This window comes from Eublepharis macularius, chromosome 4 (assembly GCF_028583425.1).
Source record: "Eublepharis macularius isolate TG4126 chromosome 4, MPM_Emac_v1.0, whole genome shotgun sequence".
In the NCBI taxonomy this organism is placed as follows: domain Eukaryota; kingdom Metazoa; phylum Chordata; class Lepidosauria; order Squamata; family Eublepharidae; genus Eublepharis; species Eublepharis macularius.
Genome location: NC_072793.1, coordinates 120,049,719 through 120,063,201, shown reverse-complemented (window position 1 = coordinate 120,063,201; position 13,483 = coordinate 120,049,719). Strand labels below are relative to the sequence as shown.

The 13,483-nt window shown below is 41.4% G+C and overlaps 1 protein-coding gene across 1 annotated transcript in view; it reads right to left on the bottom strand.

Annotated features, from left to right (window-relative positions):
• Positions 1 to 13,483, bottom strand: part of COL7A1 (collagen type VII alpha 1 chain) — a 199,897-nt gene that overhangs the window by 136,868 nt on the left and 49,546 nt on the right. Inside the window, 8 exon segments of the mRNA XM_054976386.1 lie at positions 4,293 to 4,442; positions 6,161 to 6,280; positions 7,071 to 7,200; positions 8,024 to 8,187; positions 8,571 to 8,729; positions 9,891 to 9,984; positions 10,781 to 10,940; positions 12,085 to 12,265. Coding sequence (XP_054832361.1) covers positions 4,293 to 4,442; positions 6,161 to 6,280; positions 7,071 to 7,200; positions 8,024 to 8,187; positions 8,571 to 8,729; positions 9,891 to 9,984; positions 10,781 to 10,940; positions 12,085 to 12,265 — 1,158 coding nt within the window.

Below are 13,483 nucleotides of genomic sequence, written 5' to 3'. Positions count from 1 at the left end.
CACTTACTGAAATGAGGTATTAAGACCTCATTTATCATGTTGTCACCCATCTAGTTTTTACATTGTGGAACTATTCACAATCTCCTTTAGTTCTTACCAACCTGAATAATTTGGTGTCATCTACAAAGCCAGTCACTTTGCTGCTCATCCACTATTCCAGATCATACAGGGAAGACCGGATAGTACTATTCCCAAAATACCAATCCCTGTGGGATCACACTGCTTACTTTCCTCCATTACAAGCACTGTCCATTTATTCCTTCTCTGTGCTTCCTCCCATTTAACCAGTTTCTAATACACAAGAGTACACTTCCATTTATCATAGAACTGCTAAATTTACTCAGGAGCCTTTGGTGAAGACTTTGATAAAAACATTTTTTGGACGTCAGGACTTGAGACAAAACTTCTGTTTACAAAAGCTATTATGATAGCTCATCCATGGAACTTGCTCCTGCTCCTGTGCATGCTTAATAATTTTATCTTTCATAATAGTTTTCACCAGTTTACACAGAATATATATTAGGCTAACTGGCCTGTAATTTCCTAGATCTCCCCTGGATACTGGAGGAAAGGCAATTTTAGCAACAAGTTTAACGTTTTTGTAAGGAAGTCAATGGTGTCACTTGAGGTCCTTAAGAACCCAAAAGTGTATGCCATCCAGCCCAGGTGACTTGTTGGTTTTTTAATACATCCATCAGTAATTCATCTCCCATCACCTCTGATTCAGATCTCCAACTCCCTTCCTCTGTGTGGATAACTGCCCCACACTTTCTGCAATGAAAACAATGCAAAAATGAATTCTGTATCCCATAATCTTTTAACAGTCCTTTCACCCCTTTCTTCAACAAGATCTTCCTGGCCTTCCTGGCCAGTTTTCTGCTTCAGGTGTAGATCAGTTAGTTATGGCTTGTTTGCCTGGGACTGGATGCTACTGGGAAGCTTTTTTTTTTAATACCACTTTGCAACAGGACTGTGGTGTTCCCTATATTTCCTGTGATCTTTCCCATACCTGCTTTATGGCATTGTTTTTGGAATGATCAGAGCAAAGCTGAGGTGGCACCCATGTGGATGAAAGGCCAGAGACTCCCAGTCCAACCATTTACCCTGCCCTAGTTACCTGTGGCAGCTATTCCCACTACCACTTGAAGGCTCTGACATATTGTTATGGTATGCAATGTTAAAACTATTCGTCTGCCACATAGTTTGTTCATTAATCTAAAGGATTAGAATGCCACTCAAGCCTCCAAATCTAAAATGCTGCCTATTTGACTCAAACACTTTAAATACACATTGACACACGCAAGTTTAACACACATGCCCAATGAAATAAATAAATAAAATAAAAATGACTAGAATAAAAATGTAATTCTCTAATTAACAAAAAAATGAAATAGTCATTTGAATGAATTGTAATACATACCAATATACATGCACCCTTTTAGGTTTTTAAAAAGGGCCTTAAATAATCAAGAAAATAAAATCCAAATATAAATTAAGAAAGTAATGAAAATGAACAGTAAAAAAAAAAGCCCTTTTCAGTTACACCAAGCCAAGTTGTGTTCTGCACAAGTAATGAAGGACACGGTGTTTAGCTATTTTAACCTATGTCTCAGCATCAGCTGATTATAGTTTTGGCAGCCAACTCTATTCTGGGATTCAGGTAAAATGCAAACTCAAGTCTGCAGCTTATCCTCCAGCTTTCCCCTAACAACTGCTGTACAGAGATGGTCCAGTTCTTCAGAGATGCACTTTCCTCACACAAAATTCTGCCCACTGCAGATAAGCACAGGGAATCTCTCAAAGTGTTTTGAGATTGTCAGGTAAAAACCTTTCACTGAAGGATTCTACTCCCTCAGCCTCTCCTCTACAGATAGAACCATACGTATGTTTACCAGCCCTTTACTAGGTCCGGCAGCTTGCAATACCTTGCAATAGGATAATAACAAAAAGTATATAAAAAGTAGTATTTCAAATCTGACTCTCTAAGGAAATCATAATACGGGAAAATGTATACAGAAAAAATGTTTTAAATGTTTATTCATGATGTTTTTATTGTTTTAAATTGTATGTTGTAAATTGTTGGTTGTTACACCGCCCTGAGCCCGTCTGACGGGGAGGGCGGTCTACAAATGTAATGTAATAAATAAATAATAAATAAATAAATACCTAAACATCATCCTTTTAGAACATGTTGGAAAGGAACCAGCCTAAATGTACATAGATCCAGAAGAGTCAGCTATGTTAGTCTGTAGTTGCAAAATAGTAAAAAGTCCAGAAGCACCTTTAAGACTAACCAACTTTATTGAGGCACAAGCTTTCGAGAGCCACAGCTCTCTTCGTCAGATGCACTAATGTAGTCACTAATTAAATATATTTCTTCTGAGGTTATCTATTCGTGACTGGATCTCCCATTATTTTACATATAATGTAAAAACTTACAGCGGAGAGGCAGACTATGCTATTTGGTACTGTCTGCTGATGTAGATATGCTCCCACTGGGTAGTTTCTATGTTGCTAAAGATGCCATGTTATTTAATTACACTGCGTTTCAGAAAGGTTTCATCTCTGTGTTCAGATTTATGCCTGTTTTCAAATATTCTGCAACGATACCCTGTTATACCTGTTCATTGAATGTTGTATTGTATTTTGCTCAGTGAATGTTCTAGCTGTTGATTATATTGTACTAACACTATGTAATAAATGAATGAATGAATGATTTTAATTGAGAACCAAGGTACCAGAGGAGGGAGACTTTAACATTTTCATACCATTTTCCAAATACAAATTAGGTACAGCCAGGGGTCATTTCGTAGAAAAAGAGCTGGAGGAACTCAATAGCATAACTTATTAGCATATGCAACGCCCCTTGACATCACTGGAAATGTGTTATTAGCATAACTGGTGTGCATATACCACACCCCCTGACATCACCTATCCTGGCTGTTTTGGACCTAATACTGGCCATTCAGGGCCGAAAATGGGCCCAAAATGGCAAAAAGGGGCTGAAAATGGCTGAAAAGGGGACCAAAATGGTCAGGATCAGGCCACTGCTGAGCAGGAATGTGATCCACTACCCATCAGAGGCCCGGTCCAGGCTGTTTCAGCCCCAGTCCAGGCCAAAACGGGCTCAAAATGGCTGAGAGTCAGGTGGGCAGGGCCACCTGACATGTGACCTGTTTGGGGAACTACCGGAACTGTGTTCCTGCGCGTCCCCTCTCAAAATGAGCCCTGGGTACAGCCAACTTCTATTAACCAATAAGGAAAACAGGTAGTTACCATACCAGTTTGAGGTGGAGGCAACACTATCAGGAAAATGGCATGAGAAAAGGAGTTCAGCCCTGCTCCATGGCAGTAGCTAATTTATTCTGACATTACAGTAAAAATGAAAAAAAACCCAGACTTGTTGGCTTCTATAAGTTTAGCTACTCTGATATCATAGAGGCCTGGGCAGCAAATTATGAATGGGGAGATTTATTTGGTATTTTGTTTTATTTTCCCTTATTGTAAAAAACGCAAATAAAATTAGCTTTGGAAAGAAAAAAATAGGCATCCTAAAAACGTTCAAAATAATTATCAACACAGCGTGAAACTTAGCCCATTTGCATATCTGTTCAAATGTGTGAATGCACCTAATCTAATTAGATTAAAGCTATTTTATTAAGTCAAGCTAGCAGCCTTCCAAGACCTGTGCCTTTCTGAACTGTCATTTCCACAAGTTACACACATGCATGCACGCACAGTGCCCAATTGTACAATGTAGTAAGGAAATATACCAGACACTATCAGTTTCTTCCAGCAGGCTAATATTTAGGGACACCTTTTGGAAAAGAATGTTCTCCTGAACACCACCATCTCACCATAAAAAGTAAGAAACATTTTCTGTCTACTTATATCAAAGAGCATTGAAAGCACAAAACTTATTTTCAGGCACAAGGTGCCATTCAGAACTTCAGCACATGGGCAACACTTAACAAGAGTTATTCTTGGATCTTGAAATGCATACCCTAGGACCAACGAGTCCCCTTTCACACTCCTTGGCCCACATCCCTGAGATATCAAATCAGCTACTCCATGGTATCCGAAGTAATAATTTCAGATGACTTCTCCACTATCTGGATGGCATGTTCTCAGCTGAAAACACACCTAGAGAAATCACTTCCCTTAGAAATACCTTTACCAATGCCTGTCCCCAATGAATTCAGTCCAGCTTCTCTTAAACCTGGTGGGAATCTCTTAAGATGAACATTTATCTGCCAAGAAGTCTCCAATTATCTGACTAAGATTGTACTCACATGTTTGGCCAGTAATCACAGAAGGCGCTATTGTCTGATGTGGATAGATGGGGTAGAGTGTGATAACATAGTCAGTGTTAGGGCGAAGGTTGCTGAGCAGGACAGATGTAGCACTAGACTCCAACCTCATTTCCTCAGCCTGAGTTTCACCTTCGAGGGAAAGACAAGATGATCAAAAGATAATTAGAGGTCAGTAACATAAATGAGATCCTTTGTTTTATATATAAGGGATGCCTTGTTTTGGAACATCACTAAAATATAACTCAAATCTTCACAAGGGTCTTTATTTTTACATTTTAATTCTGAGTCTTCTGGCCAGGAACATGAACTAACAAGATTCAGTGTCTTCGAAGGACACCCATACTCTTCTGAGGTGCATGCATAGACAGGAGTCCTGAATTTACTGGAGGACACAAGCTATAGCAAAGGTCTAGAAAATCCACTTTTGAGGTGTCAGGTTTCTGTTTCTAGGCCCTGAGCAGGCAACTGCAGGATGTGACAGCAGTGAGCAAGGAACTAAGCTTATGACAGTGGGCCTGAAAATTAGAACTACAGCCAGACTAGTGGACAACAGCTGACAACACAGCTGAAACCGTAGGGTATGGGGACATGACTGAAGACTATTACTGACGGTTTAAAAGACAGGCTGTACAGTCAATAAAAGCTGCAGTGTTTTGGTTCCTGCAGGCTTGGGCTAGGGCTGAGTTCTGGCAGGGCAAAGAAACAGCCAAAATAGTGATTGGATCTGCTGAAGTCAGCACCCTTTTGATGCCCACAGGGCCAGCATTCTCTACGAGGGAAATATATTGGCATGGCAACAGGCGTGGCCAACAGAGGGTGAGGCTCTGGGAGAGTTGCCAGAGCTATAAGCTCTGGGATGGCTGCAGGCTGAGGAGGGGCAGCTCCAGGTGCAGCTTCCAACAGGCACTGTGCAGGAAACTGTAGGGGAGACTTTTCCACAGGGACTATTGTGCCTAGACTGGACTCGAGCCACCCAACGCACTCTGCATGCATTTATTTATTCACCGTTCTCATGTTTACACCTACTAGAATACCAGACAACACATTTGCCCATGCACTCCCAGACCCTCCATACTAGCAACAAGCTACTCCCTCCATTATCCCAATGCTCTTTCAAGACTGTGCCAGGGTACAAGGGTGTTCTTATCAACAATAGCACCCTCCCACAGCTATGTGCTGAAAAAAACTCACACAAAAATCAGGGTGGATCAGGTTCTCTCTTCTAGGGAACTGTCTCCATTTCACTGAAAGGTTTTAAGGTGCATTCTCCTGGCCTAGCTAGAACCTTGTCGGCTAAAGAAACGATGGTAATCACTCCTCTTTCAGTGTCAGTCTGGAGCCATCTCCAGGATTTCTCAAAGTTCTTTCTCCCTCCGCCGGGTGGGGAAATGCTGAGAACAATTAACTCAGATTTATTCCAAGCAGATACAGGAAGGGAACGTGTATTGGTGGTGGCCAGGCATTTAAGGTAACACAATTTGGGCTTCAAATTCCAAATTCTTTTCTGCTTGAGGAGTCTTAGGAATATTGCTAGAAACAGACTGAGAAAGGAACATCGGTCACGGATAGAGACACACAACGCCTCCTTTCCCCGAGTCTTCAGATAGAGCATAAAGGCCTATTCAATAACTGTATCTCCTCTTCCTTCAGAAGGCATACAACTTACTTATATTATGAGTTGAAGCCCTCAGGAAGCCATACCATAGACTGAGAATTCCTTGTTATTTTAAATAGAAGTTATACTAATAGATGAAGATTTGTAATAGCTTCACCAGGCAAAATGAGGAACCAATCATATCCAAGAATTCTGCACCAGTACTAATGTCTTTGTTATGATATTTACTAACCTCTGGCCATAAAAGTGAGCCTGTAGCCCTGTATGGCACTTGGGCCAGCTGCCCAGGCCAGTCTAAGGAATGATGGGCCGGCTTCCAACACTCGAAAGTTTGTCACTCCAGACAAGATCTCTGAAATAGAAACAAAGCATAGAAAGATGAGGAAAGGTCCATCACTTTCGACCAACTGGTGAAGCCAGTGATCTGTCCTTCAGTTGAACTATGACATATTGTGGTGCCAGGATGAGGGTAAGCAACTTGCCTCAAAGAACTCTCACTCCCTAAATATTGAAGAGGGAAAAAGAAAACCGAGTAGTATTGCGGGTGCAACAGTCAAAGCACAACCCACTTGTGGGACCCATCCAATCCGTTGATGACCAATGGAGTAGACAACCAGCATATAATCTAAAAATGCCACTAGACCCACCATGACAGAGAGCTACTAATTTCATGGAACTCACTAAAATGATCTAAGAAATCATACAAATTCCTCCCCCCCCGCCACTATTATTCAGCTATAAAATCTAAGATGGCAGTACTAATGAAGAAAGATGTTAGTTTTCCTACTCATGATGATATCCATATGAAATTAATAGCAGTTTTAGTCAATTTATGGGTTGAGCTTCCTGAAAGACAGACATTAACTCCACACACCAAACCTCACTCACTGAACCTCTGATCACTGCAGTTGAACAAACTGTGACAATTCTACATATTACAATGTTCCTTCAGGGAAGGAATTTCTATGCTAAAAAAGCATGAAACCTGTCTGCAGATTGTCAGTCATGAGACTCCTATGGAGATTGCCGGTACACAAAGACACTCATGCTAATCAGACTCTTAAATGAGGAATCATCAGACAGGCAATGCAGAAAAAAAACAAGGCAACCTTAGTATACCAGATGTGGGCTACATTACTCACGAGTACGTCCTTTGCCAGAGACCGATTCTCCAAGGCTGTTGGCATACTGAGCAATAACGGTGACCAGGTATTCCGTCTCTCCTCTCAAACCACGGAGCACAGCACTTGTCTCACCAGCACTCAAACTAATCTGTACAATAGCAAAAAGAAATATTAACTATAACTATTTTTCTATGCCAACAATACAACTAATACTCCACATTTAGTATGTTTGACTGTGCATACATCAGGGAAGAAACCACTACATGAACGTCTCTGTTGGATTTCCTATGTAAGAGAGGCATCTTGTTAGAACTGGCCCTTAGCTACATTTATTTGGAAGTTATGACTCTGTTTTTAGGTAGACATTAGTTGGAGATTAAAGCCAAGCCCCTTTCAGAAAGAATCCAGTAATCTAGATCTGATGCACCATCTAAGAAGTCTTATTTTCTTCCCAGTTTATTTTGCACCAAACAGATTATCTCTGTTTGATAGACAGACTGAACCCACATTATTTCTGAACATGGATTAGTATTTTTTCACTATCAACTTATTTACAAGTTAGGATGGAGAAAGATATGGTAAAATTATTCTTATCTTCCATGTTACAGAAAAAAGAGATTAAAAGACAGTGTGTTTATCTTCATCTGTGCTAATAAATTATTTGTTCAAAAAATAATACATTTTTTTCAGCGTAAGATTGCAAGAAAACTCCCAGATGAAGTAATGAAAATGGTGCAAAGAAAAAGAATAGCAACAGCATGCCAATGATAAAATTAATCTATGGTGAGTGATTATAAAAGTACACCCTAGAATCTAGACAGGTGATAGTAATGCATTGTAAGGTCACAAAAACAAGAGTATAGTAGAATACTGTTTACAATACATTACATTTGTGGAAGGAATTCCCAGTTACAGTAGAATGATCTTGATAACATGCCCTCAAACCTGACTGTCACTTGAAAAGCACTCACCTCCTGCCTCTCTGCTGTTATTGGTTGCCCCAAGCCTGTGAGAGACACATACTGGACTTTATAGCCTGTTACGGGACCCCCAGCAGCAGTCCAGCGGATCCTCAGCATGTTTGTCCCCTGGTCTACAAAGACCAGATTTGTAGGGCCACTGTATGCCTGTGTATCTTAAAGAAATAAAAGTCAGGGCTCTTGCTAGTACCAGCAGCACACAATAGATCTGATATATGAGAAGTGCAAAGAAAAAGCAAAGACTGTTTTGCAAAAGATGAAAGGAATTATAGAATGATAAGTGACTATAGACACCAGAAAGCATTGGAGAGTAACAAGATTAAATGCAACCCACCTGCAGGGCAAGGTTAAAGCAACACTGAGCTTGGATCAGTGGTTTTGTGCAGTATCACATTGGTTAAATCAAGAATTTCCTCCAAGAATGCTTAGGTATTTCCATGGAAATGGGACAGGATGGGACTTAACCCTTCAGCTACAGCAAGAGAATCAGTACCTAAACAGCATGTCAACCCACTGCCAACGGCCCCCAACCTCTTACCTATTGTCTGTAGGGTGCCCCCTGTGCTGGCACACACCTTCCGTGACATTAGAGGTAGCAGAGTTCTCAGGATTTTAAAATCGGAGACAAAGAAGAAGTAATCATCAGTGGGTGTGGAGGCCACCTTGGTGAGCTCTTTGGTGTCTGCATTCTTGATGCCTAAGGGAGGGACAGAAGTGAACAACAACCTTCATTTCTAGGTCTCATGCTGGATGGTACCCTCTGGAGTTTCTTCTGTCTTTTTCATACTCTATGCTCAGTTCTACCTGCAAAATCAGTTTTAATCACTGGATAATGCAAGCCCTACCACCAATAGGCACTTGAAGCTGGAGTGGTGCCAAGTGCTCATCTACAATACACACAAAGACCATGTTCTAACATAATAGCTGCTAGTCCAAACAAGGTAGTACCTTAGTGTGGGTAGCACAGCAAATGTGGCACAAAACTACCAATAGCAGTGCCAAATCCTCACACTAGTTGGTACTTCTTCAGTGGGGTTTAGAACAAACCTAACAGCAACCTAAGGAACAAATTTGGCAGGGTTGTCTGCTGCTTCTGCAGTTCTCCCCATCATTGACATGCAGCTGTTTGGATTAAAACCAACTCTGTTTGGATTATGACCAACTCTGCACCTTTCTCCAATAGGCCTTACAAACCTACCTGATGGAACATCCAGCATCCGAAGGCCGTAACAACCTTGTTAAGGAAAGACACTTCTATAGGTTCATCAGACCCAAGCCAACGTCTTAAGGCACCATTCAGTAACCACTGGGCATTTTTAAGGGAAGAGGTTTATTATGTTTTAAATTTCTAAGGGCTTTTCTTGGGAAAGCATTGACTAACCCAAAATTCACCCAAAACAATTTAAAGCATGCATGAAATGGAGTTATTATGGATTTCTCCCCTCTAAAATTCTCTGCACTATTGCTGCTTCTGTATGGCATTGCTAGTTATGATGCTCAACTTATCTATTTATTTTAAACAATTGAACCTCTTTGTCTCTGTACTTCACAGGTTCACATCAGCTATAAACAGATCCTATCAAATGGGACAATTTACAGGATTATTTAATCTAGTAAACCCATCACATTCCTACACTAAGTCCCCCCACCCCTACACTTAATGTGGCTTTCAGGAATGGGTGTAAATATTACCAATACCATCCATCTACCTCTGTTTCATCTTATACAGATGTTACAATAGGATGAGAAAACAGACGGTAAGGGCCAGGGATCAAGAGAAATAATGGCGGTTTAACCGTATGGAGAAAGAAAGTCCCACAAAGATGCTGCCCTTGGGTTAAGTGGAGAAGCTACTTACCCACAGCAAAGACTTTAACACCTTGACTCTTCAGTTTCATCACTGCTTGCTCAACATTATCCTGAGATTTGCCATCTGTGATGAGGATACAAATCTGAGGCACAGAAGAAAAAATAATCAAGCGGGGAACCACTTGAATAACCAGCCCTGCCTCAGTGTCTCTTTCTGTACTTTTGCATCTTTGGCCTAATTGGATAAAGTTGAGAAGCTGAGACTGAGGAGTAATAGATGAGGACCACCAAATGTTGTTTATTGCAGAGGAATGTGCTTCATTCTATAACAAGCCTCCATAAAACATAAAATAATAATAATATTTGATTTATATACTGCCCTTCAGGACAACTTACCATCCACTCAGAGCGGTTTACAAAGTGTTATCCTCCTGAAAATCACCCTGTGAGGTGGGTAGGGCTGAGAGAGCTCTGAGAAGCTGTGACTGACCCAAGGTCACCCAGCTGGCTTCAAGGAGTGGGGAATCAAACCCGGTTCTCCAAATTACAGTCCTGCCACTCTTAACCACTATACCAAACGTACACTCTATTTCATAGCACAACATTTCATAACATTAGCACTATGCAAAACTCATAGAATATACACAATAGCTTCAGTGTGTTACATTTAATATGGCAATTTGCCTTTTATTTTGCTCTTACCACTATTAGTAAAATGGAGACCAAGCAGGACAGAAACTGCTCAGGAATGTTAGATCTTGGGGATTTGGAGTTCTTTCTGTGTGTGTGTGTGTGTGTGTGCCTGCCCAAATCAATAACAGTTAACACTCCTGCTTCATAATGCTGCCATAGCGCAGCAGAGAAGTCCCATAAACTACTACCCTAATATTTTGGCAAATGCCAGCCCTCTTGAATCTGAAGGAAAATCTTTCTTGGTACCTTTGGAATACTGGGCCGGATCTGAGTGGCTCCAAAGAAATTATCTGCTACATAACGAAGGCCTGCACCTGTGCGTGTGTTCCCGCCCTTGTAGCTCAGCTCTCTGACAGCATTCATCACCTCTGTTCCATTGAGGTACTTGGAAAATGTAAACTCAATCCTGGGATCAAAAGGAAATTCAAGATAAGACGAGAAAAGAGCAGAAATCACAATGTTTGAAGTCCATTTCCCAAGTAGTATCCTCAGAAAGGGTCACTTCCTTATGTGTAGCTTCTGCTGCTGCCAACAGTTGGTTCAGAAAGGCTGAGTCCCAGTGGGACTATTAGAGTTCTTCTACAAAAATGGAATAGTTGGTTCCTCAGAAAAGCAAAATAAATTTATGTTCTAGATAAAGGTATTTTTTAAAGAAAGGTCAAGTGTCATGGGGAACTGTTTTTTTTTAAAATGCACACATTCCAGTCATTTTATACCCAGCCAGCAGTGCTTAACAATAAATACTTAAACCACATATCAACTCTGTGAATACAGCAGAGGAGGACCAATGACTAGTCCTTTCCCCTCTCTTGGACCTAAGATTGCCAGCCTTTAGGTGGTAGCTGGCAGGAGACATTCTAGCCTCTGTGGGGAGGGGGAAGAAATGGCATTGTCCAACATGCAACGTTGCTTCCAGCCAAACAACTAGAAATGTGGTGATGCTCTAGGAATCCAGCAGACTTTTATGTTTTACTATAGGAATTTGTTGGATTCCTAGAGTGTCACCACACTTCCTTTTTTCTCAGCCAGAAGTGATGTTGCACACTGCGCAATGCCATTTTCCCCTCTTCATTTTCTCCTGCTGCTCATTCAAGCAGCAGAAGGGGAACCAGGAAACACTCATGGGAGCCTTCCCACTAGAAGTCAGTAAGTGGCATCCCTCCTTGAGCCCTCTGGGACAGTGCTCTTGAGGATCGTACACCAGGAATGCTGCGGCATTAATCATTGACCTATTCCAAACTATTGTGACTGAATCTACACCCTACAGGAGAATACAAGAAGGACTCTGCTGGATTAGACTAAGGATACAGCCAGTTCGGCATTCTGTTTCCTGTAGCAGCCAGCAGCCTAATGATTCTGGAAAGCCCACAGAGTATGGAGGCAATAATCCTCCTCCCTTGTTTGTCCCTGGCTATTGATATTCAGAGATACACTGTTCCTAAACATGGATATTCCATTAGCCATCATGGTTAATGGCCGTTGAGAGAGCAGTTTTCCACAAACCTGTTGAACATGACTAACCTTGGAGGTAGAAGACCTCCTGGACTCACCTGGGGTCATCACTGTACTGCACAAGTCCAAAACGCACCCCATTTTCCCCCACCACATTGACAAAAGGCACAATCAGCCCCTCCATGAAGGCTTGGACCATGCGGAAGTTGGCCCTTCCGATGCTGGATGATCCATCCACCAGAAAGACAACATCAGCTGCATAGACGTTGGTGCAGATCACTGCAAGGAAAGAGCCAACACATCAGAAGGCTTCTTCCTCTCATCAAAACATGCAATACCAATACATGATGGATACGCTGTGTGGGCCTATATCCAGTCCTGTATAGATTAAAATTCCCTACAGTGATCTTTTAGGTGAAGTACTGTATATTTGCAGACTAGTCTCACATTCATTCCTGCCATTTGCAAAGGAGACAAAAATACATAAGCATGTCAATTTTCTTTTCTACTGGGAATGCCTCTCTCTCTCTCTCTCTCTCTCTCTCTCTCTCACACACACACACACACACACACAAACTACATTCCTCTGGAATTAAGTCATCAGAAAGTGATAGCTTGGAGCGCCAGATCCCACTGGTGTTGGCAAAACCATCTCTATTCAACTAGATCTACACGCACTTTCCTCCTCACACACCAAGTCCATTATTTAATCTCTAGACTCCCAAGCCTACAGAACAGATGGAAAAGAGGAGATAGTATGATCTTGACAAAATAGTGGCACAGAAGAAAGAAAAAGAGAGAATTAGTAGAACAATGAGACCTGATCTAGAAAAGAAATGCAGAATTTAACCCAGATTCTGTTAACCTGACGTGGTAACCCCTTTTCTCCCTGGTAAGCCTTCCCTCCCAATACTGTGAGAGAACAAATCATGGATTGGAGCCCTAAGGGCTGGAGAAGCCTTAATTAAACGTGTAATTTTTTTTCTCCTAAGAACAGGTGCCAAGAAAAAGCAAAGGCCTTTCTCCAGAAATGCCAATATTTTGCAAGATAACAACTGATATATAATAGATACAGAAACAATTCTTCAAAGCCCCAATAAAGCTACCAGATGCAAAAAGTTAAAACAAATCAAGTGGTGAACCTCCCCCCCTTGCAAATTAGGAAGAAAATGAAATAGACACAGCAGTGGGAAGACAGAAGAACATGAATGGAAGCAAAGCACTTCCAGAAGCACTTTCAGTCCAGAAGCACTTGGCTAAGAAAGAAGACGTATTTCTTGAAGTGGAGGAGGGAAGACCACTAACAGCAATGGTCCTTACTCAATAAGTGCACGTACACCAGTGCAGACCATCAAACCATTTCTAAGCAAAAAACAAGTGAGGAAGAACTATGTGTCTGTTCATGCTGTGGGATGTGGAACAATTTTGCCAGTTCCCCTCTCCTCTCCCTTCTCAGCTGACAGGAAACAGTGACTCAGGGCCAAACTACAAGTGACA